General features: G+C 43.7%; 2 protein-coding genes and 1 long non-coding RNA gene across 5 annotated transcripts; all 3 read right to left on the bottom strand.

Moving 5' to 3' along the window:
* Nucleotides 1–636: 636 nt before the first annotated feature.
* On the bottom strand, nucleotides 637–5,529 carry si:dkey-175m17.6 (N-acetyllactosaminide beta-1,3-N-acetylglucosaminyltransferase 2). 2 transcript variants are annotated; one of them, XM_048997996.1, is made up of 2 exons: nucleotides 5,340–5,529; nucleotides 637–2,715 (listed from the first exon to the last, which is right to left on the bottom strand). In XM_048997996.1, exon 2 carries the CDS (start codon nucleotides 2,710–2,712, stop codon nucleotides 1,381–1,383), a length of 1,332 nt encoding a protein of 443 aa, XP_048853953.1. In that variant the 5' UTR covers nucleotides 2,713–2,715; nucleotides 5,340–5,529; the 3' UTR covers nucleotides 637–1,380. The 2 variants fall into 2 exon arrangements, with proteins under 2 accessions (XP_048853953.1, XP_048853954.1); XM_048997997.1 differs by having other exon boundaries at nucleotides 5,252–5,345.
* Nucleotides 5,530–6,755: 1,226 nt separating this feature from the next.
* On the bottom strand, nucleotides 6,756–17,555 carry si:dkey-175m17.7 (uncharacterized). 2 transcript variants are annotated; one of them, XM_048997971.1, is made up of 5 exons: nucleotides 17,205–17,555; nucleotides 13,306–15,388; nucleotides 12,131–12,436; nucleotides 11,081–11,340; nucleotides 6,756–10,298 (listed from the first exon to the last, which is right to left on the bottom strand). In XM_048997971.1, exons 2-5 carry the CDS (start codon nucleotides 15,386–15,388, stop codon nucleotides 10,257–10,259), a joined length of 2,691 nt encoding a protein of 896 aa, XP_048853928.1. In that variant the 5' UTR covers nucleotides 17,205–17,555; the 3' UTR covers nucleotides 6,756–10,256. The 2 variants fall into 2 exon arrangements, with proteins under 2 accessions (XP_048853928.1, XP_048853927.1); XM_048997970.1 differs by having other exon boundaries at nucleotides 6,756–7,033.
* A 1,832-nt stretch (nucleotides 17,556–19,387) lies between these two features.
* LOC125721856 (uncharacterized) lies at nucleotides 19,388–22,365 on the bottom strand. The gene is made up of 2 exons (XR_007385987.1): nucleotides 20,921–22,365; nucleotides 19,388–20,784 (listed from the first exon to the last, which is right to left on the bottom strand). It is a non-coding gene; the product is annotated as an uncharacterized LOC125721856 (long non-coding RNA).
* Nucleotides 22,366–22,450: the final 85 nt, after the last annotated feature.

The raw sequence follows: 22,450 nt of genomic DNA, 5'->3' as shown, positions 1-22,450 counted from the left end.
CATAATGTATCGTTTTCTTGCAGTTAAGGGAACCAGCTTACAGTAAGTACAAGATTCCCAAAGTTCTGCATCACTGCTGTTCTGAGAGCACATTTAGCTCAGCAGTGCAGTGAGTTCATTCTTTAACCGTGCATCATCAGGGACACAGAGAAACAGTTATGAAATAAAATGAGCTTTTTTAAATCAAAGTCCGACTTAATCAAAATGCAAATACAACTGAGTGGCCAGGTCTCAGTCTAGGGCACCACAGCCACCCTTTGCTGCCCCCCCAGGTCCGCACATTCAACCATTGTATTATGATTTTTTTTTTAAATTTTCATTCTTTGACTTTGAATTATGAATAAATATTGAGTGATTGTAGCTTGCACACAAGAGTGCATTCTATAAACTGCATACATTTTTCAATAAAAGAATCCATAACTTGGAACAAGCTTCGGGTTAATTTTGCAACCTTGTAATTAAAGTATTATGGATGATAAATGGGTGGGATTATAGTAAAAACGTATCTATATTACTGTTTAATGTTTTTCTACAGCTGTTTGATCAAGAATTGAGATCTTTCTCAAAAAAAGCATTTGTATGTAAGCATAACTGGAGTCGAGTTTCTGGATAACTCAGGCAATTAAACACAGAGCATACGAAACATGCATTTTATTAATACAAAAGGTTTAGCTATCATAAAACCAATTTTTTACCTCTCAATCAAAAGAAAAAAACAAAAAAACTCTCTACAAACAGTCAAATGACAAAATTATTTTGGACGATCAGGCAACAGAATATTGCAGAACACTAATGGTGTCTATTTTTAAATTCTGAGGTGTCAAATAAAACTTGCGCTGTTATCTCAGCTCAGCACCAAAGCCACACAGCCTGTAATTTGTAAACACAGAGTCCATCTACCAGCGTAATATCTCACTGAAACAATTCTGGGGATGCACGCAGATTTCTGTCTGTTCTTTAACGAGACTCTTTTGATGCAGGCCTTGGACGCCGTCTGTTGGATCCGCAGCAGCTCCTCTTTTGTATCTCATTTCCCATCAGGATCTGAAATTCCTGAAAGAACGGCAGCTACAGCTCTGAGACATTCAGCAGTACTGTCTAACTCGCAGAATATTTCAGGATGTCTCTTTTATAAGACTCGCTTTATATAAATGTCACATCTTTTGTTCTTGGGCGATCCAACCAAAACGTTAAAATTTACGCAGAAGGGCGCTGGAAGACAAGCTTGCCGTGTCCCACGTGGCCATGTGTCGGCTGGAACTGTCCGAGATTACGTGTCTGGCACCCTCCGTGCATAGCGATGGTTCCCGTTGAGCCTCGACGTGCCCTTTCTACCAGCCCCTTCTGGCTTTGCCCGGGGGAGCTCTCACCCCCGCCGGCTTAGCAAGGAGGTGGTGGAGTCTGCAGGGCGGACCATAGGTGGAGAATCTCCTGGGGGCTCCTCTTGTGTACCAGGAGGATGGAGCGATAGGCACAAGGTTTGCCTCGGTCAGCCTCTGGAATGTCGAAGGTCAGAAACCCCGGGTGATGGGTGGGTGAGATGCCCAGCCTGTGAAGACACATGCCCAGGTAGACATCATCGATGGGGAAGAGGTGCACCCTCTCGGAGACCTCCCTCAAACGCAGTGCCAAGGCCCCCGAGTACACCACCCCTCCCCCGCCCGCATAGGCCGGGTACACCCCCTTGAAAAAGCTCTCGGGGATGTAATATTTCGTCGAAGGTTGCCGGTTTGGGTCTGCATTGCTGATCACCTCCCCCACCACCAGGTCCCGCGTCCCATCGGTGCCGTTGGGTCCGGCACCCAACGTCGCCTCTTGCTGGTGCAGGAAGTCCAGTAGGGAGCGCGTGCGCAGAAACACATCGTCGTCGCCTTTGAAGATGAAACGCGCTTTGGGGCAGCGCTCCGAAAACCAGCGCCAGAACAGCACGTCCTTCAGCGTCAGGTTGAAGAAGGTGTCCCGGAAGTCCCACTGCAGGATGTCCCTGTGCCGATAGTTCTCCAGCTCCAGTAGGGCTCCCAGCTCCGGGTGATCCCCCGTCGAGCCATCCTGTCTCCCCAAGAGGAAGACAGTGCGCACTAAGCCCCCATTGGCTCCCTCTTCCCCCCTCACCCACCCCGACGCACCCCATGTCTGCCGAATGGCTTGTCTGTTCTCAAAGTTGCCCATCTGGGATTTCACTGCTACCAAGAGCATAAGCTCCTCCCCATCGCCGTCTTTGTGGCTGCAGAGGTCCGGCTGGTCCAAAAGAAGGGGATACTGGGTGCAGTGCATGGAGACGACAAAATCTCTCATCTGCTCGGGCAGAGAACTAAAGTCCCTGATGAGGGAGACCCAGCGCTGGTCTGGGCTGCACTCTGGCACCCCCTGCTGGACTCGGCTCCCCTGCTCTTGTGCCCTGGCAGCGGGCATTGGGCTTGTATTAGTGCTGTTGCCCCTGAGGATGGGGTTGTATTGCCGGTCCAGGGGGTGCTGCAGCTGGTTCCACAGGGCTCCGCCTTGCAGCCGAAGGCTCCAGAACGGGTTCACAGGGTGGGCCGCCAGCTCGGGGGAGCCCGAAGACACCCCAGTGGCCGCGAAGCGGACGGGAAGCTGGGGCTGGTGGTAGGACATGGCGATGCAGATGGACACCACTACATAGACCAGCAGATGTGCCACCATCAGGCAGGGCATGAGACACAAGCAGAGGATCCGGCTATGACATCGAGCCATTAGCTGGGGGGAACCAAAGGGGGGGGGGGGGGGGGGGGGAGAGGAGGCGGTTATGTCTGTATCTATCTTATAATCATTAATGAACAGTGAAAATGAACAAGGTGACAAAGGAATTGTTAGTCGAAAATTAAAAGCAAACTAAAAGCACGATACACAAAGTAAATAAAGTCAAGACAAAGTCCAAAACTAAACAAAATAAAAACGACTAGAGGCAAAAAAAAAATTCCGTTGCTATTTCTAAACTTGCTCTTGAGTTTTAAAAGTCTGTCTTGGCCTGTCAGACATTCCCCGTAAGTCCCTGTTTACAGTAGAGTTTAAAACGCGTCTCAGTCAATAGGGTCTTAAGTAGGCAAGTGAGACACGTCAACGCTTACCAAGGGTGTAATTTTGAGTTGAACATTGGGGTGGGTGGGGTGGGGTTGAGGTCTCCACCCATTTTGTGATTATTTGGGGGGAGGAGGGGTTGTATTAACCAGTTTTTATTTTAAGTTTACGCCATAATTAATGCCCATGTCGTTCCCGCCTGTGACTATCACTCATCTCCAGGGTGTCCGGATCTCGTCACTGTCCCGTGCGCAGTTACCGTTCAGTCCTTGTCGAGGACACATAAGGACTCATTAGCATTCACACTACAAAAGATACTTGGTCAAGACCACCTCAGCAAGCGGTGCGGGTGATCGGATCACAATGCGTCTTCGCGGTCACATACGCTTCTATTTAGCGCTGTCTGCTTGCAATCTGATCCCACGCGAAGCTCTTTAAAAATCGAGTGTGTAAAAGAACCTCGGTAACATCAACAGTAAACACAGCATCATAAAATTTACAAAAATACACATGCACTTACAAGATTAAACTAAAGAAACATCTCAATTGCCCCCACAAACACGGTTATGAAGAGGTAGCGGTCTTAATTGCAATTAATTGCCTATCCAATTATGGTACAATGCCATAAATTTTTTTTTAAAAAGATTACAGTCTGTATATTCAGTATAGAAAATGTTTCTCCATCAGTTTCTCCAGGAGATGCTAACTTAACGTTTTGGTTTTAGCTGTGAATTCTGGGTTTTTAGTTAACTTTGGTTTTTAGTAACCTTAGGCTTGATACCACGCTACATTGGGATATAATAGAGTAGGCCGGATGAGTAAAAAAATGAGACGCATTTACAAAAAATAAAAATCTATTTTTAATGGTGTACCCATTTTAAAATGTGGGACCTGCCCATCAATCAATCAGCTTGTTATAAATATTTAATTGCTTCAACGCCAGGACATACCGGGGTCACTACTTAAAAGAAGCGAGATGTTTTTTCGTGGGATTACTGCCGGGTGGGACGGGCACGCTGGTTCTGTAACTATCCTGCGCTGGTCTCCGGGGGCTGAAGCCACCCTTGGGGGCTCATTATCGCCACCTGTCCAAAGAGACCCCCGGAATCGCAACCCAGTACATGTACACCGAGTCTTAATGAGAGGAGCATTGCTTGTAAACAAGCGCTACTGCGCTTCTATACGGACCTGAGCAAATCCTGTTTTACGACCTCAGACGAGTTTAATATAAAAAACGAAACATAACATCTTATAACGATATCCGTTTAATATTGGCGTATGCGATTAACTGAAAACATATTTACAATATTAATGATGGGAGTCTGGTCACGACTTTAACTTGCATATCTCTCCGTTAAACGCCGCTTCTGTAAATCGTAGACGAGTAATTGAAGGAAGAAAATGACGCATGCATAGGTTGCGCCGTGATGTGAAGCGTGTGGAAATGGACCCTTGACCGAATGGTTGTAAGAGTAAATCCCAGCGGCTTACTGCTGTTAAACCCCTGATCTAGGTACTTCAACATAATGGCTTGGGTAAATACCCAATTGTGCACACTTACTACAAGTTATGTAGGTTTTCCGGGATGCAGGCATTTACCAAAACCAATATTGATAGTGTCATAGATATTCAGACAGGGAAAATATTTCTCCGGCATTCCCTGATATGACAACAACGCAAATAGCCTATGTAAATAACACGCAGCCTATTCTTTGCCTCGTCTGACCATGTGTGCAAATAATGCTTTGCCTGTATTGACCACAGGGCCACACAAATTACTCGAACACCACACCTGCTGCCTCTGCTATACGAATAGTCCTATTAATTTCACCAAACGCCCTTGTAATATAATTTGTAGGCTTGTCTTGAAAATTCGTGGGCCTATATCGTTCACTGTGATTTCTGAAATCAGTCAAGAAAATGAACACGTGAAAAACCACCAACACATGGAAAATGGCCTTTAACATAAAAGCCTCTTTTCGTCAAGCGTACGGATAAATAAACTTAATAAATAAAATTGCCACCCTGTACGTTTTCTTCGTTTTGCCGTTATTTCCCATTGAGCAGAGCAAAATCTTCGCGTAGAGCAAAAGGTTTTGCCCGAAATGAACGCGGAATACACAAAACAAAACATATATAAAAGAACCTTAGGTAATTCAGAAATTATTCGTAAAACCCACCCACCAAAGTTAAAAACAGAAGTAAGGTCTGGCACCTATTAAAAAGCAGCCAAATAAATCAAGACGCGACTTTAGATCCAGCGGACCTGTCCTTTTGCGAGCTAACAACTTTTCTTCTATTACCTGTGATTCTCCTCCCGGTTCTTTATACCGGAACCCTTTATGACGAAATCATTTTACCGGCAAGTGCAGGGATCCCGCAGCAAGATTATGCTCAATAAACTAAACGAGACGTTAATACGGCGTTTAACATCAGTTTATAGCCGCGGATCAGACAGCCCAAGTTCTTCTATTTCACTGGATAGGAGGCGTGCGGTACTATGCCACACCCTAGAGAGGATGTGTATTCATTTAGGCGGAGCCACCTCCTGCAGCAGGTGCTCATCTCGGATGGTAATCCGAAGGAACTCAGTGTCGTCTAATATTCTTTAAAAAAATTAAAATAAAAAAAAAACACTTTCCGCAATTAGGCATATTTTAGCTAGTTGTTGGACTTTTGAAAGGCAGCAAGATTTTTTTTTCCAGAAATCTAACATACCGTTGTCGGCTTGGCGATCTTTAACTTTTAACTCTCTCCCACAACCACACAAAGGAAAAGCAAATTAGGTCAGTCAAATCTGAACCGCGCTTCTACTGATTTAGATTGGAAACGTTCAGCAGTTGGCGCAGGTCCGGACTGGTTGTTAAGAAAAAGCGGCAATAATTAGTTGTTGTCACTCACTTGAGTTAAAATACAGGCAATAAAGCAGAAACCAATATTTCCCCTGCCTTGTGCCCTGTGCTTTCCGAGATAGGGCAAAGACTGACTGCAGCCCTGTGATGGGAAAGTAGTTGAGATGGATGGATTGATGGATGTTTGGGAAAACAAATGTACAGACGCCTTTCCATTTCTCGCAGAAAGTGGTATGGCTAACGGTCAAGCGTTTCTCCAGTGGTTGTACTTGTGCTTACATGCTTTTGACTAGTTTTGCTGTATCTCGCGTACTTGGCCGCAGAAATCGAAAAGGCTCCTGGCAGCTAAGACATCGAGTGGCGCTTTTCTAAAAAAGGGGGCACGTTTCGTTTCAAGCAGAGATTCTCGCTGAGCCGCAAGGAATGGTGGCGCTCAGTGCTAATTAAGTCTTGGATGTGACCGCAGCTCTCCGCCTACGATCCGTGCGGTACAGCTCTCTTTCCCGGCAGCATGCTGACTATCGCTGTAGCCGCAGAGCCATTTCATTGAATGTCCACACCTGACTTATCATCTTCCATTTTGTCTGAGCTGTGACGTAACTCCGAAGGGCGTTAGCGTGTCCCTGTTGTGGGTCCCTTAGGGTCCTGTGACTGTCACCAGTCTGCGTCATTGTTTCACGGATGACAGGAAGTGGAAACAGGTTGTCATTTTGCTAGTAATGGGATGACAACAGCCAATTTAGACTGTATGGGATAGGTGATGTATGTGTGTGCGGTTATATCTACTATAAACATACAGCAATGGCCCTATAATAATAAAAATAGCCATATTTTGAATTTGCATGAATAAAAACACAAACACATCTGTCTAAAAAAAAGTCCTTTAATAAACTATCCCAGTGAGGCAGATTTCACAGAAAGTCATTATAGAGGATCATTTAAACATGAGACAGTATTTGCCTTTTTTTCTCCTGCATATTTGTCTTCAATGGGTACAGCCCTGTTATCGTATAAATAATTATTCAAAAGTTTGATTCTCGTTACAACGAATCTTCAGCAGTAATGCAGTCATCATCGTTTTCGTCATATCTGCCGAATCACAGCAGGACCGCCGCCTCAAGCACAGCGACGCTCAAGGGTGGATGCTGAAATACACAAGCAGTTGCCTCGTTGATATCGGACATTGTTGGAAAAAAATGAATAGATAAACACGGTGCATCAGTGGCAAACATGTTAATACAGCCGTAACGAGTCAGAAGGACATGTTTCGCCTACATTCTGTTACCAATAACCGAGGGGAAGGAATGCAAATCTGAATCCAAGTGCACAAAATTATGCAAAACCTGTAAACGCGCTGCAGATAAAATCCAGGCTGCTTCATAACATTCTGGTAACGTTGCTGTAATGTTGCGTGTACCTTACTACAGTGCACGTGATACATCTTCTGTATCTTCGTCAAAATGAACAGCTCACATCTGGAGCAACCAAATACAAACCCATAACACTCATATTAAATTTAGGCCCCTGTCGTAATTATTTAAGGTAGCCTGGTACAGCAACGGTGTCACAACGTCATCGGAACGTCAGCTCAACAAAATTCATGAAGAAAAAAAAATGCTAGTGAGGACAGTAAGCAGAGTATTTTGTTAGCAAGATTGCGATCCATAAAAAAAGAATCGCCTTTCATCACACTGTTGCTGTACTCCATTTCACATTTGGCACAAGAAAACGGATATCAAAACCAAACAGGCCTACTGAATACATTAATAAATATAAGCACAAACTCTATCAAAAAAATTGAAAAATATGCAGCCTGCCAGGAAAAAAGAACCAAATATTTACATAACGAAATATACGTTCGACAGCGTTGTTTTTTTATGGAGGAAATCGCACAGACGTACAGATGTAGTTACTTCAGCTCCCCTCGATTTGAATTTTCGTATAAAGGGAACTGGGAGGACCTTAATCAAAGTCACGGATAATTAGCAAACGTCATGTGGTTGCTGGCTCATCTCCCGGCGTTTTTATGCTCAGCGCCAGCCTTAAAAACATGGAAGAATTTCTCAGTGTTTAGAGAAGACCACGGACATTGGTTCGCCAGAATGGGAAGGTCCATTTACAGTAACAGTGAAAGTCAGTGCAGTTTACGCGATACTGGGTGGATATATTGCTTCGATTAAAACAAATTTAATAACGATCCACATTGTTTCAGAGAAATATTCAATGGAGGCTGCTATGCTTCTGGAATATAAATGTAGCCTGTGCGATCGAGGGCACTTTTTAAAGGGGGTTATTTTAAAGCAATACTCGCAGAACGATGTATTAAAACGGTGTGAAAATATATAATGTGAAAATTAATAAATGCTGTACATGTCTGGCGCACGTGAGAGGGACTGACGCTAAGAGTAAAGGCAAGGACTGTATGGAGTATGTGCTTCCACAAGGTCTCAGTAGCCTGTTTAGCAATCAGGGAAAATGATTCAACTCTAAAGCGCCCGAACTCCAAAACATATGTACACATTAAAAATGAAATATACTAAAATCAAAATAAGTTTGTAAATATTAATTAAAACATGCGCTTTCAAACGCACACGCACCGTTCTGCATGCAAGTAAAATTTAAGCAAAAAAAAAACTCACAAAAGCTGAAGAGCAATCTAATTAACTTTTTTTTTTTTTTTTTTTTGAAAAACATGTTTTTTTTTGCCAAGAGTAAAAACGAAGCATTGTCACCTCAACTGGTGCTCGATCTGGAAGACACGTTAACCAAGGCATTTGAGCGTTCTGGGGGGCGGTGCTTCACTTTCTGCATCAAACCTTAATTGTGTATACACCGAACTTAACAGTTTCACCTTTTTAAAAGGCGTGACAATAATATTAACAAAGAACAAAAAAAAAAAAAAAAAGAATTCTTTAATATGTCTCGGAGCACATCCCTGCATTACTGGCCAGGTAATTTGTGGAGAAAATTTGTTGTGCAAACCCTCAGCATCTCGTAAAAGACTATAGGCCTACAATCCATTTACGCGTCACGTCACCTTAACTTCTGAATTAACAGAACCAGCTTATCAAATGGCGCATTCTTAGCAGCTGTAGGACCTCCGAAATCCGATATGGACACTCATGTCGGGTCCTCAGGGGGCATCTTGGCGTTTTATAGAAAACGTTTGCACAACAAAGCATAAGCTAAACTTACATTATATGTACACCTGTTACTGGAACACCTGGTGCAACCAAATACAAACAAGCGGTCACGCTCATAATTATAAATGCATGAACAGCTATGCCGCGAAAACGGAATATGTTAGCGGAGCTTCATGGTCGACGACAAACCTCGGATATATTTGAAGCACTTGTTAGCGCTCTGCCTTGCCTATATATACAGAATTCTTGTGCTCGTTTGAGACTGAGTTGGTTGCCGTACTGTGAGGATCGCTTTAAGCGAGTGGATCCTCTTCCGCGACAGCCACCCGGCCACCGAGCGACAGAACGAAGCAACCGCGACAACGGACCGTAAACTACTATAAACAGGGAAATATCCGGTATCACAGTGAATATAAGAGTAAAGCTCACACGTTATCACCAGTTAATCTAACATTATAGACCGTAAGAATGCATAGTGCTTTAGCAGTGGTACAGTAACGTTTAAACCACAGAGGAAAAATAGCTAAAAAAGTTATACAGAGATAAAAGTGGGGTTGAAAAATAGCAGAGATCGATTATCTAATATCACGATAATATTATACATGAGTGGTAATAAAAGATCGGGAGTCATTTAAAGCCCATTTAAAACCTTGCTCGTTCATTATTCTAAAACTATGACTAGTCAGCCAAACAATTCCCTTAACGATCATATTATTCCTTTATTGATTTCAGCATGTATCTATACTAAATACGATTAAATGCGTATATTGATATTAATTACTGATTATCCAGATTAACCTATATCGTTCTATTTATTATATACCGGTGTTTCGCTTAGCAAAAGCCTTATGAACTTTTTACAATTCTTGTCCTGAAATAGATAGAACATCTAATCGCTTTGTTTCTCTTGTCAGCAGTGATTTTTTTCCTTCGCTGACAAAAGTTATAACAGAAAAGACAAAAAAAATCAATGCTTACAAAAATGAAACAGTACTGCATACTTACTCCTGTATATACTTTTCAACACAGTAAATATTCAAAGATACAGTCAAAAAAAAAAAAAAAAAAAACCCAGACAGACAGAAATGGGAATTGTTTCAGTAATAATCCAGCATAGTGAGAAGTCCACATATTAATGATTTTTGAAGTTAACGAGTCCCATCGGCGTCGATTTGGTTTGGTGAATCTGTATCACAGTCGTCCAGTTTGATCCAACCTCGCTCAGTCATAGCCGGTACTGGTACACCTGGTTTACCTCTGGTTTCCCCTGCGCAAAGTGTAGATTTATTGCACTTTATCCAGGAAAAGGGGGAAAATGTATTTAACCATAGTAAAAGTACTGCAGTTTAGGACACTGTAGCATATAAACTATAGTTTGGTCCAGCACAACACTCTGTGAAACAGTACGGTGTGGTATTTAACTGCTAAGAATCCTACCGAAATATACTGCTTTTGCACCTGCAATATATGCACCTATACACACTGTGCACGTCAGTATTGCAATGCAACTGCTTATACTACAAATTACATGCAGGAGCAGAAGCACGATATCTAGGAGGGTTGCAGCTATTTGAATTGTTATAAAAACTTGGCACGTCTTATAAATACAAATTGAGGTTTAGGTTTGCTGGTAATCCGAATGGGAACTCATCTTTCCTGTACTACATCTATAGGTCTGTCCACCAGGGGCCTGGTCTGGTAGAGACAGACCTCGTGTAGCTGAACATAGCTCCTTTTCCATGTCCCTGTCTATTTTCATTACATTAAATACACCAAGACTTTTGTCTCTCTGCAATAATCATTGAGTTCTGTTTTGATCTCATTGCCTTCTCTTCAGTTTCTCTCTATTTCCCATTCGTTCACAAACATCTGAGTTAACGCACGTGCATTTTCACAGTGTTTTTGTCGCGACTGTTCATGCTGCCCACGTCTCTCCTCCGCCAGTTTCTCTGCTTCTCCTTTGCCAAGTCGTACTCTCTCTCCTTCCTTCCCTCGACTCCTCACCCCCACCCTCCCCCATTCCCCCCCCCCCCGAAACATCACTCACACCTGGGTCTCCAGGCCGTTGAGTTTGGGCGTAAGGATTCGCGGGGTGATCCCGGAGTTGAGGTCTTTCTCGAACTCCAGCAGTTGGCCCATAAAGTTGAGGTTGGGTGAGACTACTGGTCGCCGGCTCCGAACATACTTGTAGGCATCCATCATGGTCATGCGTGTGTGCTTCATCAGGTAGGCGATGACGATGGTTGCCGAGCGCGACACGCCCGCCTGACAATGCACCAGCACCCCTCTTCCTCTCTGATGTGCCTCTTCTGTCCATGGGGGGAGCAAATCAGCAATTCAGCAACAGACATTTTTTTTTTTCAAATCAATTTACACGGTGGCTGCCTCAGGGTACTCAAAGAACTTCATTTAATTTTAATTTATTGCGGTAATTTAATTCTCGACCTTCACGTTGAAAAGAAGCTCTGCAGAACTTCTCAGGATTTAGGGTCTCCTCAGATCAACATCTTTTAACACACACTTGCAAAACTAAAAAAAAAAGTAAATTTAACACTAAAGTATAAAGGAGCCAGCAAGATGATTAATGAGAATGAACATGAATATGAAAACAGGCATGAATATGTCATAATTTAAAATACAGTACAGGGAGTCCCCAAGTTACCAACGAGATCCATTCCCAAAGTCTCTATTTAAGTGCATTTGTAGGTAAATCGGAAGAAAAACACAGTAAATAATAACAATAATAATAATACAATAATGATAAAAGTGACTACACATGGTACTGTACTGTACCTTGAGTCGACAAACTGCTGAAGCTGCGTAATGTTCGCACATAGTGTTTGCATTCATTATTACGAACCCTTGTATTTAACCTGAATTTGAATATAATAGTCTTTATGGGAATACATTCATAAGTTAAAGTCTTCTGTAAGTTGGGCGTTCTTAACCCGGGGGCCACCTGTATATATTTCAGGAGAAAAGGCAAGTCAAGCTAACTGAGTTTGATCCGAACGAAACAACCAGCTCCTAAACCAGGCAGGAGCACGAATGGACGTACTCCGCAAGAGGTCTTCTCCCCCCCCCCCCGACTAAACTCACCGATGAACTCGAACACCTCCTCGAAGTACTGCCGGAGGTTCTGTTTGCTGTTGTCTGTGGCGGGCAGCCGCTTGTAGTGGATCAGTCCAGTGTCCAGGTGGTAGAGGGGCAGGTGGGTGGTGACATTGACAACAAAGCCAATGTGGAGCCTCAGCAGCAGATCCAGGTCTTGGCCGTCCCTCTCGTTGCCGAGAAACAGGAAGGGCAAGATGGAGCTGATAGCAGCGTTCTCCACGTCTGGAGTCGTCAACCCCTCGTCTGACAGAGAGGTGGGGAGTGAAGAAGACAGTGGAAGCGAGAGATGGACTGTAGGGAGGAATGGAGATACGAGGAACGTTAGAAAAGGCAGATTACGATAAAATACACTGAGTATTACGGGAAGAATATTTGGTCCCCAAATGCTGAAGGGAAGATTACTAGTATCAAACATCAGAAATACCACTATGCAGACCACTGCAATGCAGACCGAATCCGGAAACCTTTCCAGGAAGGAGTAGGAGGAGAATAGGATAGAGAAGGCTGTAATCAGATAAAAGCATTTCAAAGGGGTCTCTTTGGTATACTACCAAAATTTAATCATATATGACTTAAGGACATAAATTATTCTAATTTTATCTTAGACATGGCTCTAATTCATGAAAATATGTTTGTTGTCACTAGGTCTATTTGCAGAGGAACTGGCATAAAAATCCCCTTCAGGAGGCATAGGGAGACTTAGCTTAAGAGCTTTCTAATTTCATTAACATCTGACTGATCTTATATATATCCAGGTAAAGTGGCTGGCAGTTCAAATAATTTCTTAAACAAAATAAAGACCTTAGGCGAAATGAAACCCAACACGTCATTCTCCAAATCCACAGTGAGCAATTCCCGGTTTTTAGGAACCAGAGAAATATCATTTTGCTTACAATATAACTTACATGCCCGGGATATGCATGTCACTTTTGTAGTGAAATGCAGCCTAGAACTAGAAGCAGCCAGTATATTAAATGGCTTCTCTAAACATATTTATAGAACAGAGAACATTTTGATCCCACTAGAAAGGACTAAGCTTCTTCAGATGAAGATCCACTGGGAGTAAACCATTGTCTGCTCTATTTATAAATCCGTAAACAGTACTGGACTGTGGGCACACCATTTCATATTCCTGTTACAGTTGGCTTGCCCATCCGTACCTCTCATGTTCTCCTCATCTTGCTCGGCGTTGAGTGAGTTCAGGACCAGGTGAAGTGAACGTGCAGAAGGGAGGGTCCCCCTCTCCCAAGGTTTGGGCTTGTTGAGGGTGGAGTGACTTGAGGGTGGAGGAGAAAAGGAGAGAGGCGATATGGGTGAAGCGGATCTTGAAGAAAATGAACGCATCAAGCCAGGTTCCTCATCTTGCCCACTGCCATCCATCATCCCCCTGTCTTCACTTTTGGTCCAGAGTCTCTTCAGTGAGTCCCGGCCCGTGTTTTGACTGGAGCCAGACCCAATGAAGTCCAGGACAGCTGCTTTGCCCTGCTGGAGCCGTCGGCGTCCGGCGTGGTCTGCGAGGTGGGACCGGGTGAACTCCAGCAGGTTGCGGCAGTCCAGAATCATGGGGCTGGTCCCATTGCTGCTGCTCTGGTACTGATTTCTGGGTCCTGGGGCCATTCCCAGACCTTTCTGGTCATGGTGGACCTTTGACTTTGTCATCTTCTGGGAAAGCTCCTCAGGCCAAATAGTGCGCACGCTGTAGTCATCATCGTCATCATCGAGTGAGAATCTCCCAGACATCAGTGGCCGACTGCCACAGGTGACCTCTGGGGGTTTTAGTCGACGGGGGTTGTAGGTCACTACGATGGGGTCACTGCTGCAGTAGCTGCAGGAAGAGCTGCCAGCCTGGCTGCCTTTCGGGTCACAGCCAGTGACGCAGTTATGGAGGGCTCGAAGAGGGCTGGAGGTTGAGAGTGGTGAACATGGTAAACAGCCCCCAATAAGCTTCTTGTGTAAGGAGGTGGGGCTCCCAAAGCCATTGCCGGAGCAGGATTTGCAGCGTAGGGGCCCCAGGAGCCCAGCGCGACAGTCAGACATGGTGCTGCCAGATGAGGAGGTGTTTGTGGTGGATGCATTGGACAGGCACCCGCCAAGCGTCCTCAACCCCATAACTCCAGATGTGAAGATACCACCACTACTCCCTGCTCCTCCTGCTCCCTGAGAACGGGAAAGGGTGGACGAGGGGCTCTGGCCGCACCCCTGACACCCTCGAGAGTGACCGCCTCCTCTGTCACGGCACACCAGCCTCCAGCAGCCGCAGTTGAAGGGGTGCTGTAAATTGATAGTGCAAGAATGGTCCGGGCTGGGGAAGCCTCGAGAAGAGCTGGGGGAAAGTGGCAAACTGTGGAGGTGCTGCAGGTGGCGTTCCCTGCCTCGAGAAAAGCGGGACTGACCACTAAGAGGGAGAAACTGGGGCAGGGCATGGGAGGGAACGGCGGTGATAACTGGAGGGTATGGGTTACGCAAGGTGGAGGTATGGTGGGCTGTTGGGGTGGAACCGTAGTGCCGAGGAAGGCTATGGTGGAGGTAGGGAGCCTGGAGGAGGGTTCCCAATTTGGAGCTGGCCTTGTCACCCACAGAAGATACCTCCCTGAGGTCGCGTGATAGGTCTGTCTCTTTCCTGAGCTCTGGATGCCGTCCTTCTGCAAGTACAATGCCGGGAAAAGCTCCTGACGATGGCTTGGAATGGAGGTCTCTGACACGGAAGGGGTTCTGGACTTGCTGCACAACCACCTCGCCGGGTCTTCCTGAGGTTCCACCCACTTTCCCGTCCTCCTGTCTGAGATCCAGGTGCAGGGATAGCTTCTTCTCCCTCCGGCCTTTCAAGCTCCCTCCGTGGGACTCGCTGCTCCACGGCCCTCTCTCCAAGCTGCCTTCTCCTCTGCTGCCCAGAGAGAGTTTAATATCCAAAGTGTGCCGCTGCTTATTCCGGCCTGACCCAAACGTCAGCGTTTCATCGCCATGGCTGTGACCGCAAGCGCTATAGCTGGACTCCGCATCGACCGCTCTCTCCTCCCTGGCTCGCCATTGATTGCTGGAGGAGCTGGGCTTCCCTTCCGCATTCGGGTAGACAGAGGGACGGGAGCGGGAATGGGGTGGAAGGGGGTGGGGTTGCGAGGGAGGGGCTGTCGGATTGTTCCGGATGGAGTGCTGAGGAGTAGACTGCAGAGAGCCCAAGGAGAGGGGCAAAGTCTTGGGGCGCTGGATGACCACTATTCGCTCGTCAAGGGGGAGTGGGGGCATCTGAGGCAGGGAGAACAAAAGAGCACCAGAAAGGTTCAGTACGACTAAACGTACCCCAACACTCCCCCAAACACAGGCCAACAGGCAAAGCATTCAAGCTATGCACTGTTTCTCCACAGCCAAAGCTTGGTGACAGTCGTCCCTTCCTTCACTCTAACTTTATGGCCTGTAAGAAGCCATTGACCCAGTTTTTGTCACAGGCCCAAGTCAGCATCATTCTGATCAGATTCCCTCAGAGCAGCAGGCTCCAGGGCTGGGTACAGCACAATGTCTGGTAGCCCTGTCAGTCCCGAGCTTGCGGAGAGGACATAAACAAGCACATGGAAGTCCTACCCTCATATCCTTTCGCAGTGGATCATAATGTTCCCATTTGCTGTACCTGTTCCTGCTTCTGTCTGTCTAGTCACAACATCAGTTTTTTTTTTGTTTTTTTTAGATCTATCTCACTCCAAACCTACGTCCTTAACTATCTGTCCCAATTTATTTTATTTTATGAGCTTTAGAAAACACTAAACGGAAGAAGCGTTGCTTCCATCCACCATGGAGATTAAATAAAATAATAACGTGCTGACACTGGGTTCTGGGACAGCCATGTTGTGAATGAGTGTAGGAAACTTAAGCGTACCAGACGGAGAGCACACGCTGGAAATGGTCTGAGTCTATGTGCGGTATAAAACGAAAATTATGCATCCTTCAATACTGCTGTAAAAGAACGTTCACTGGCGTTGTCTCGCTAACGGTTGCGGTATAGAAATCACGTGAAGGTTAGCGAAAGGTTATTGTTTAATTTCACACTCAGATTTCTGTTACAATAATCGCTACGTCACGTAACATTTGCAGTTTAATGAAGGTGTTACGGGAGGTTAGCGGTCGTTTTTGGCATTGCATTTTAGGTGCAAATTGAGCGTCACTATCAGAAAGTATTAGAAAAAGTCTGCATTAAACGTTAATGACAAATAGCACATATTTATGTTATAACGTTGTTTGGTCCATGCGTGTCGCTAACGGTGCCTTAACCTCCCGGCATTGTTAGATCAAATACTATGCGAGCGTTCTTTGTTCCAGTAAATCCGTCAAACACAGTAATACAATGAAAATGAGCAATCGAGTGACCAACCGGGTAACTATCGAATTATTATTATTATTAGCTTACTCAGGCCTAGATAGTAATATTTTTTGTTATTAGAAGCGCAATTTTTAAATAACTATTACTGCCACGAGATTGCCGTATCTTCAGAAGCTAGTTATAGCCTAGTGTTTAGTGAAAGCAGTTAAATGCAATTTGAATATAACATTTCGTATTCTATTTATAAATCGTATTTAGTGTCGTCTGACTGAATCCCTCGTTTTCTGATAAAAGCCGTAGATCAGCATAATATCAATAGTACCGCCGTGTTTTTGTCCGATTAATAATGTATTGTTTATGCTTTTCTCAGCAGCAGCCATAGAATTTGCCCCCCGACTACTGGGGGACGGAGTGAAGGGGATTTATGGTATAGTTTAAAAAATAATGCGACCTTTGTATGTCACACGTTAGATTCTGTTCAGATCGAGAGAGGCTGAGTTTCGCTGAAACAGACCGTTGTATTACATGGCATAAATGACAACAATTTGCACTTAAACCAGTCATTTCGCCTTATTTAACTTAAAGGGGAAGGTACTAAATGTGTACATAAGTGATTGTGTCTCACATGGTGTGATGCTATTCGTCCATGTCCACAATACGAATTAATATTAATTTAAAAAGTACTGCTTACAGGAACAATAATGAACACATTCAAATAAAATGCAACTTAAATTCCAATCGTTCACTCACGTTATGAATGCCCTTTCCGTCGTATCGTCATATTTAATTAATAGAAAGTCTTCCGTTTCTAAAGCGAAATTCTCGCTGTGTAGCAAAATCCAGACATGCAGATTTATCTTCTTGTGTGCTCCGCAGTGATGCAAGGGATTTTTCTGTCTTTATCTGTCACCCATGTCGGGCTAAGAGAAATCCTAGACATTTAATGAGATGGGCAAGCGAGCCAGTATTATGAAGAAAGGAAACGTCCAAGGCATTACGACAAAATCGGCATATTCAGGAACAGTTTCAGTGTTTGTGTATGTATGTGTAAATCTAAGTGTGCGTGTTTGGATGTGTATGTGTGTGCGTGCGCGCGCGTGTGTGTGTTGGACTGTGTGTGAAGAAGTAAAACAGAGGTGGGCTCCACAAAGCGTATGACATCACTGTAGACCAATGAACGAACAGGTTCTGGTGACGATGCCTGCGATCCAAAACCATTTGCTGGCTTATGGTATAGAACAGCGATAGAGAGCCGGTAAGAAGGGGCAGCGCAAAATGGTAGATATGCGAATTATGCAAGAAGTTGTAATTATATAAACATAAAGGATGTGTTTAATTTATCATTGAACTGTTTGACTGAACATTGACCTTTCTTGTGGGCTTCAGGTGTTTTGTTATCTAGTCAGACCTCTCAATAAGTACTGATACTGAATAACAAGGGGCGCACCCGCACATTGTTAAACTAGCTGCCCACCCATCCTGGACATACTGCCCAGATAAGTTCAAGTAGGCGTCCAAATGCGAGCTCCTATGCAGCTGATCTCCAGAGAGTCCCATTCCGGTTCATTGTGATCTGCTGCTGTTTTCTGATGGGGTTCCTTAGCTATAAGCCGTGCTGTCGCAAGACACCGACCCGCTGTCATCAAGACCACGGCTTTATTGTAAGATCAGACAATCTTATAAATCTATGAAAATGTTCCCGCTTCTTCTATCCCTCACAACACAGTCGGGAAGCGACGTTTTAAACCCTATTAGAATTTTTGAATGTGGAAGGCAGTAACAGGAAAAGAGAGAATCCCCTGACTCAGAGTCTGGTGTTAAGCGAATGATTTTAACCTGTATCATGTGACTTTGGCACAATAAGATGTAAACAAAACTTTAGGAAACGTGCAGAAAACACGTATTTTGTATTTCTCCCACTTTATGCGTTTATTTATTTCACAAGTTTCCCCGTAAAATTAACACATTACGTCTTCCATGGCTGCTTTATGTAGGCCTATACGGGATATCGAGGCTACAGTTGTCTCTGCTTGCCCCCTCCATATTTTCATTTCATCTCTAGAGGCAATAAAACAGTGAAGCGAATGTGGCGGGAAATCCTGGGAAAGTTAACGTAGGGATTTCCCCACTTTTCTGATCTTTGTCACGACTCCCTTGGGGTTACTGGGAATTACCAAGGTCACGCTCTATAACGATTGTCCTGCTTCACAATAACTCACAAAAACGTCATTCACCAGATACCCTTATACATAGATTTTTGGATCTTGAAGTTGGTGGGTTATTTTGCTTTCACATAGTTTCTATCAAATAACAGATCATTGTACTATATATCCCAATTTCTTTCTTTACACTGTTTCCGCATTAATTATTCAGATATCATATCGGTTCTATTCAACTGACTCAGTTTTTACAATAGCAACCAGCTGCCCAATCGTTGTCAAACGATTACTTCTGTTTCTTTGAGTATAAATCGAACGTAAGAAGTTATCGACTTCTGTGTCGACTGCACGCGGAAAAGCCCGTTGATTACGATAATGCGTTTTTTTTTCAGTCCTCACGGTTCCCCCAGCATCAAATCGATGCTTTTCTTTTTGTTTTAGCTATGAACAAAATACTGTTTTCCCATATTATGTATGACGATAGTCACATAAAAACAAAAACGTACAAAGATAAAACGAACTACACCCTAGCGGGGTTTTACACCCTCTGTGTTGACAGAACCAGCCTTGTCATGTCACCAGCTCCAACATGTATTTTTAGGTTTAGTACTTTCCTTATAGGTTTTGGGTCATAAAAGGGAATTTGAGCTGTTTCTAACATATCTCAATCCAAACATTTCCCAGTGAATAGCTTACAAGTACTTTTAATAAAGTACTTCAGCACAAAGTACATTAATCACATTATACAGAACACATAAGCAGAAAAACAATAGATTCAAATGTTCGACTGTAGCTTTATTATTATCACTATTTCATAAATTGATTTATATATACAGTGTAGCCAAAGTACAGTGTAATCAAAAATGGAAATGAAATTCAGGATATTGAAGAGCAAACTGTCTAAATGTTACAATTATGTGTTTGCTATGTAAAGAAACAAGGAAAAAATTTTATGCAAAACACATTCTGGAATCGTATTCAAATTATGTAATTTATTGCCTTCAAATAATCATTTGCATACCTGGCCATTCAGAGTTGGGCGAATAGATGACAACGGGAGGAGTTCCCAGTCATAACAGAGATCATTTAACACAACACATAACAGCAGGTGTCCCAAATAGGCAGTTAATTGAGTGCCCTTAGTTTCTACAAGTCTTGGTGGTCATTCCCCACAGGAGCATTTATAGGGTTAGTTGAGTTTTCCAACATGGTTAAAACTGCTGAAATACCCAATACATTGAGGGAAAGAATCATAAAATTTCACAGTCAGCTAGGGTCTTTCTGTTAAAAAAAAAAAATTGCCACTGGACTTGATATAAGGCTGTCAGGGTCTGCACCCATCTGTCCGATTCTTTCATGTCTTTTCCATGTTTGGCCAGCAGGTGTCACTAGCCATCCTGTCCTACCCATTGTCCGTCTTTAAAGATTCTCTTGCTCCCCAGACAGCCGCATAGTTCAATGAGCTGAGTATGCAGCTACCTGTAATCCTCTCAGTCCTGTGTTTGAATCCTGCCTCCTTTGTTTTTGTCTTTTGATTTTGCTCCCTAGTTTCATTTGTATCAGTTTTCTAGTTCCTGTGTTTTGTGATTTGTATCCCGTTTTGGTTTTTGACTTTGTGCCCATGGTTGTGTGTTACTTGTCTGTTATTCCCCTAGTGTAAGATTCTTTTTCCTAGTTTGAGTATCATGATTTTAGTTTTATTAGTTTCACTTGTTAATTGTTTTCACTTGTCCTGCATTACTTTTGTTAGCTTTTTGTATTTAAGTTCCTGTTCTGTTCCTCCTGTCATTTTTGATATTGTATGTCAGTAATATATTTCATGTTCTTTTCAGATGGTGTATTTGAGTTGTATTCAGAGTCCCTGTTACCCTGTGTTGCGTTATTTGTACTTCGCCTGCCTGCCTGCTCCTCGTTGCCCTGACCCTTGATAGTTAGTCTTTGTTTTTCCCTATTTGCTTTTTGACCCCTCGTGGTCCATTGTTTCGTGATGTTTCCCGTGTTTTCGGTTTCTGTGAGCCGTTCATCCTGTGCGCTGCAAACAGATCATCCGCCTCCTTATTCCCGCCCTCACCATGCCCTGCCCTCCTGATCGAAATTCCAGAGCCCGTGACACGAGGCACACTTCTGTGCACGATATCATCCAGAAATCCGAGATCGGTGAAACCATTATTCTGTAGGAAAAAATGGAGAAAAAGAAAGGTACATCAATGAGCCTGCCATGAAAAACATTCCTTGTAAGAAGGCATTTGAAAGTAAAAAGAACAAACTGAAACATCTGAAATTTGCCAAAGAACGCAACAAGCCTACCAGCTTCTGGAAATCGATCGTATGGTCTGATGACTCCAAATTCAACATGTTTGGATCAGATGGTCATCAGAGAGCATGGTGCAACTCAAAGGAGGAGTATGTGCCCAGTGCCTAAATCCAACCATCAAACATGGTGGCGGGAGCGCATTGGTTTGGGATTGCATGGCAGCTCTGGTGTCAGCAATTTGCATTTTACTGATGGCATCATGAATTCCGAGGTGTATGAGGAGCTCCTGTCCACCCAGATTATCCCATCTGCTGCCAAACTGCTTGGATGTCGCCAAGATAACAACCCCAAGCACACTGAAAAGCATGTGGTATAGCCTTTCTCTCCCAGAAGGCGGCGAAAGTGCTTGAGTGGCCCCCACATAGTGCAAAATCTCAATCCTATTGAGCAACTCTGGGCTGAGATGGCGAGGAAGTACCCAACAGACCCACCCAACAACAAACAAAATTTGATAGACATGCTCCACCGCGCATGGGAGAGCTTTGACGGAGCCATTTGCAACACCGTTGTTGAAAGTATGCCCAGGAGGCTGCATGCAAGAGGGCCTACCAAAAACCGAGCAGGACTTTGAGAAAACTCCAGTGGACAGGTATACAAATAATCGTTTTAAGGCAATAAATTTCGTAATCTGAAAACAATTCCATAATATGTTTTCAATAAAAGTTTTTCTCGTTTCTTTACAATGACTCGCACATAAGTATAACATTTAAGACCATTTTTAAAATTTGTTCTTTCAATATCCTGAATATCATTTGCATTTTTGACCATTCAAACTGTACAAATTGCGGTGTGGTATGTCCGGACGTATTAAACGTGTTTTAAATATCACATTTTTAAGATCTCCGCTAATAATACTTCAGAATTTTTGTCATTGGGATATATTAATTGGTAATAAGAACCAGTGTCCACTTGGTGGCGGCAAAGGCGCAACGTTTTCCGTGTTAGTCAGACTCGAGCTGTAATTATTTTATATGCGCTATTGCGGATCCCCCCTTCCAGCAACCGAAAAGCACACCTTTTCACCCCTGTATATCACTTCAGCGCAATACCCCTACTTGTTTTCCATAGTTGTTCGGCATGGTTCAATGTCATAGAATGACATGATGTCATGCTTATTTTTGAAATTGTATGCCTATATACACATATATGTGTTGCTTGTAGCTAGATATGTTGCTCATACAGCATGATACATTCTATATCTTAAAGCTTACGCTACTTCTAAATGAAAGGTCGATGATATTGATTTTTATGCCAAATATGTGCAAGTTTTTTTTTTAATGCATCGCAGTAACTTAGTAAGTTGATACATTGGGGTATTGATGTGATTATAGAAATTATATATGTCACTTAAATTATAGTCTGAAAATGTATTTTTGTGTGGGAATATATATATATATATTGCTGTATAATCTAACATCGTCTGGTATGCCATAATCGATGTTGGTCGACTGGAACCGATTGCTGTCGAAGGCGAATTCCGACGGACAGCCCCGTTACCCTCCTCCCCTCCGGCACCGTCCGCA

The sequence above is a fragment of the Brienomyrus brachyistius genome, unplaced genomic scaffold (assembly GCF_023856365.1).
Source record: "Brienomyrus brachyistius isolate T26 unplaced genomic scaffold, BBRACH_0.4 scaffold35, whole genome shotgun sequence".
Classification (NCBI taxonomy): domain Eukaryota; kingdom Metazoa; phylum Chordata; class Actinopteri; order Osteoglossiformes; family Mormyridae; genus Brienomyrus; species Brienomyrus brachyistius.
This window is presented reverse-complemented; position numbering and strand designations above follow the sequence as displayed.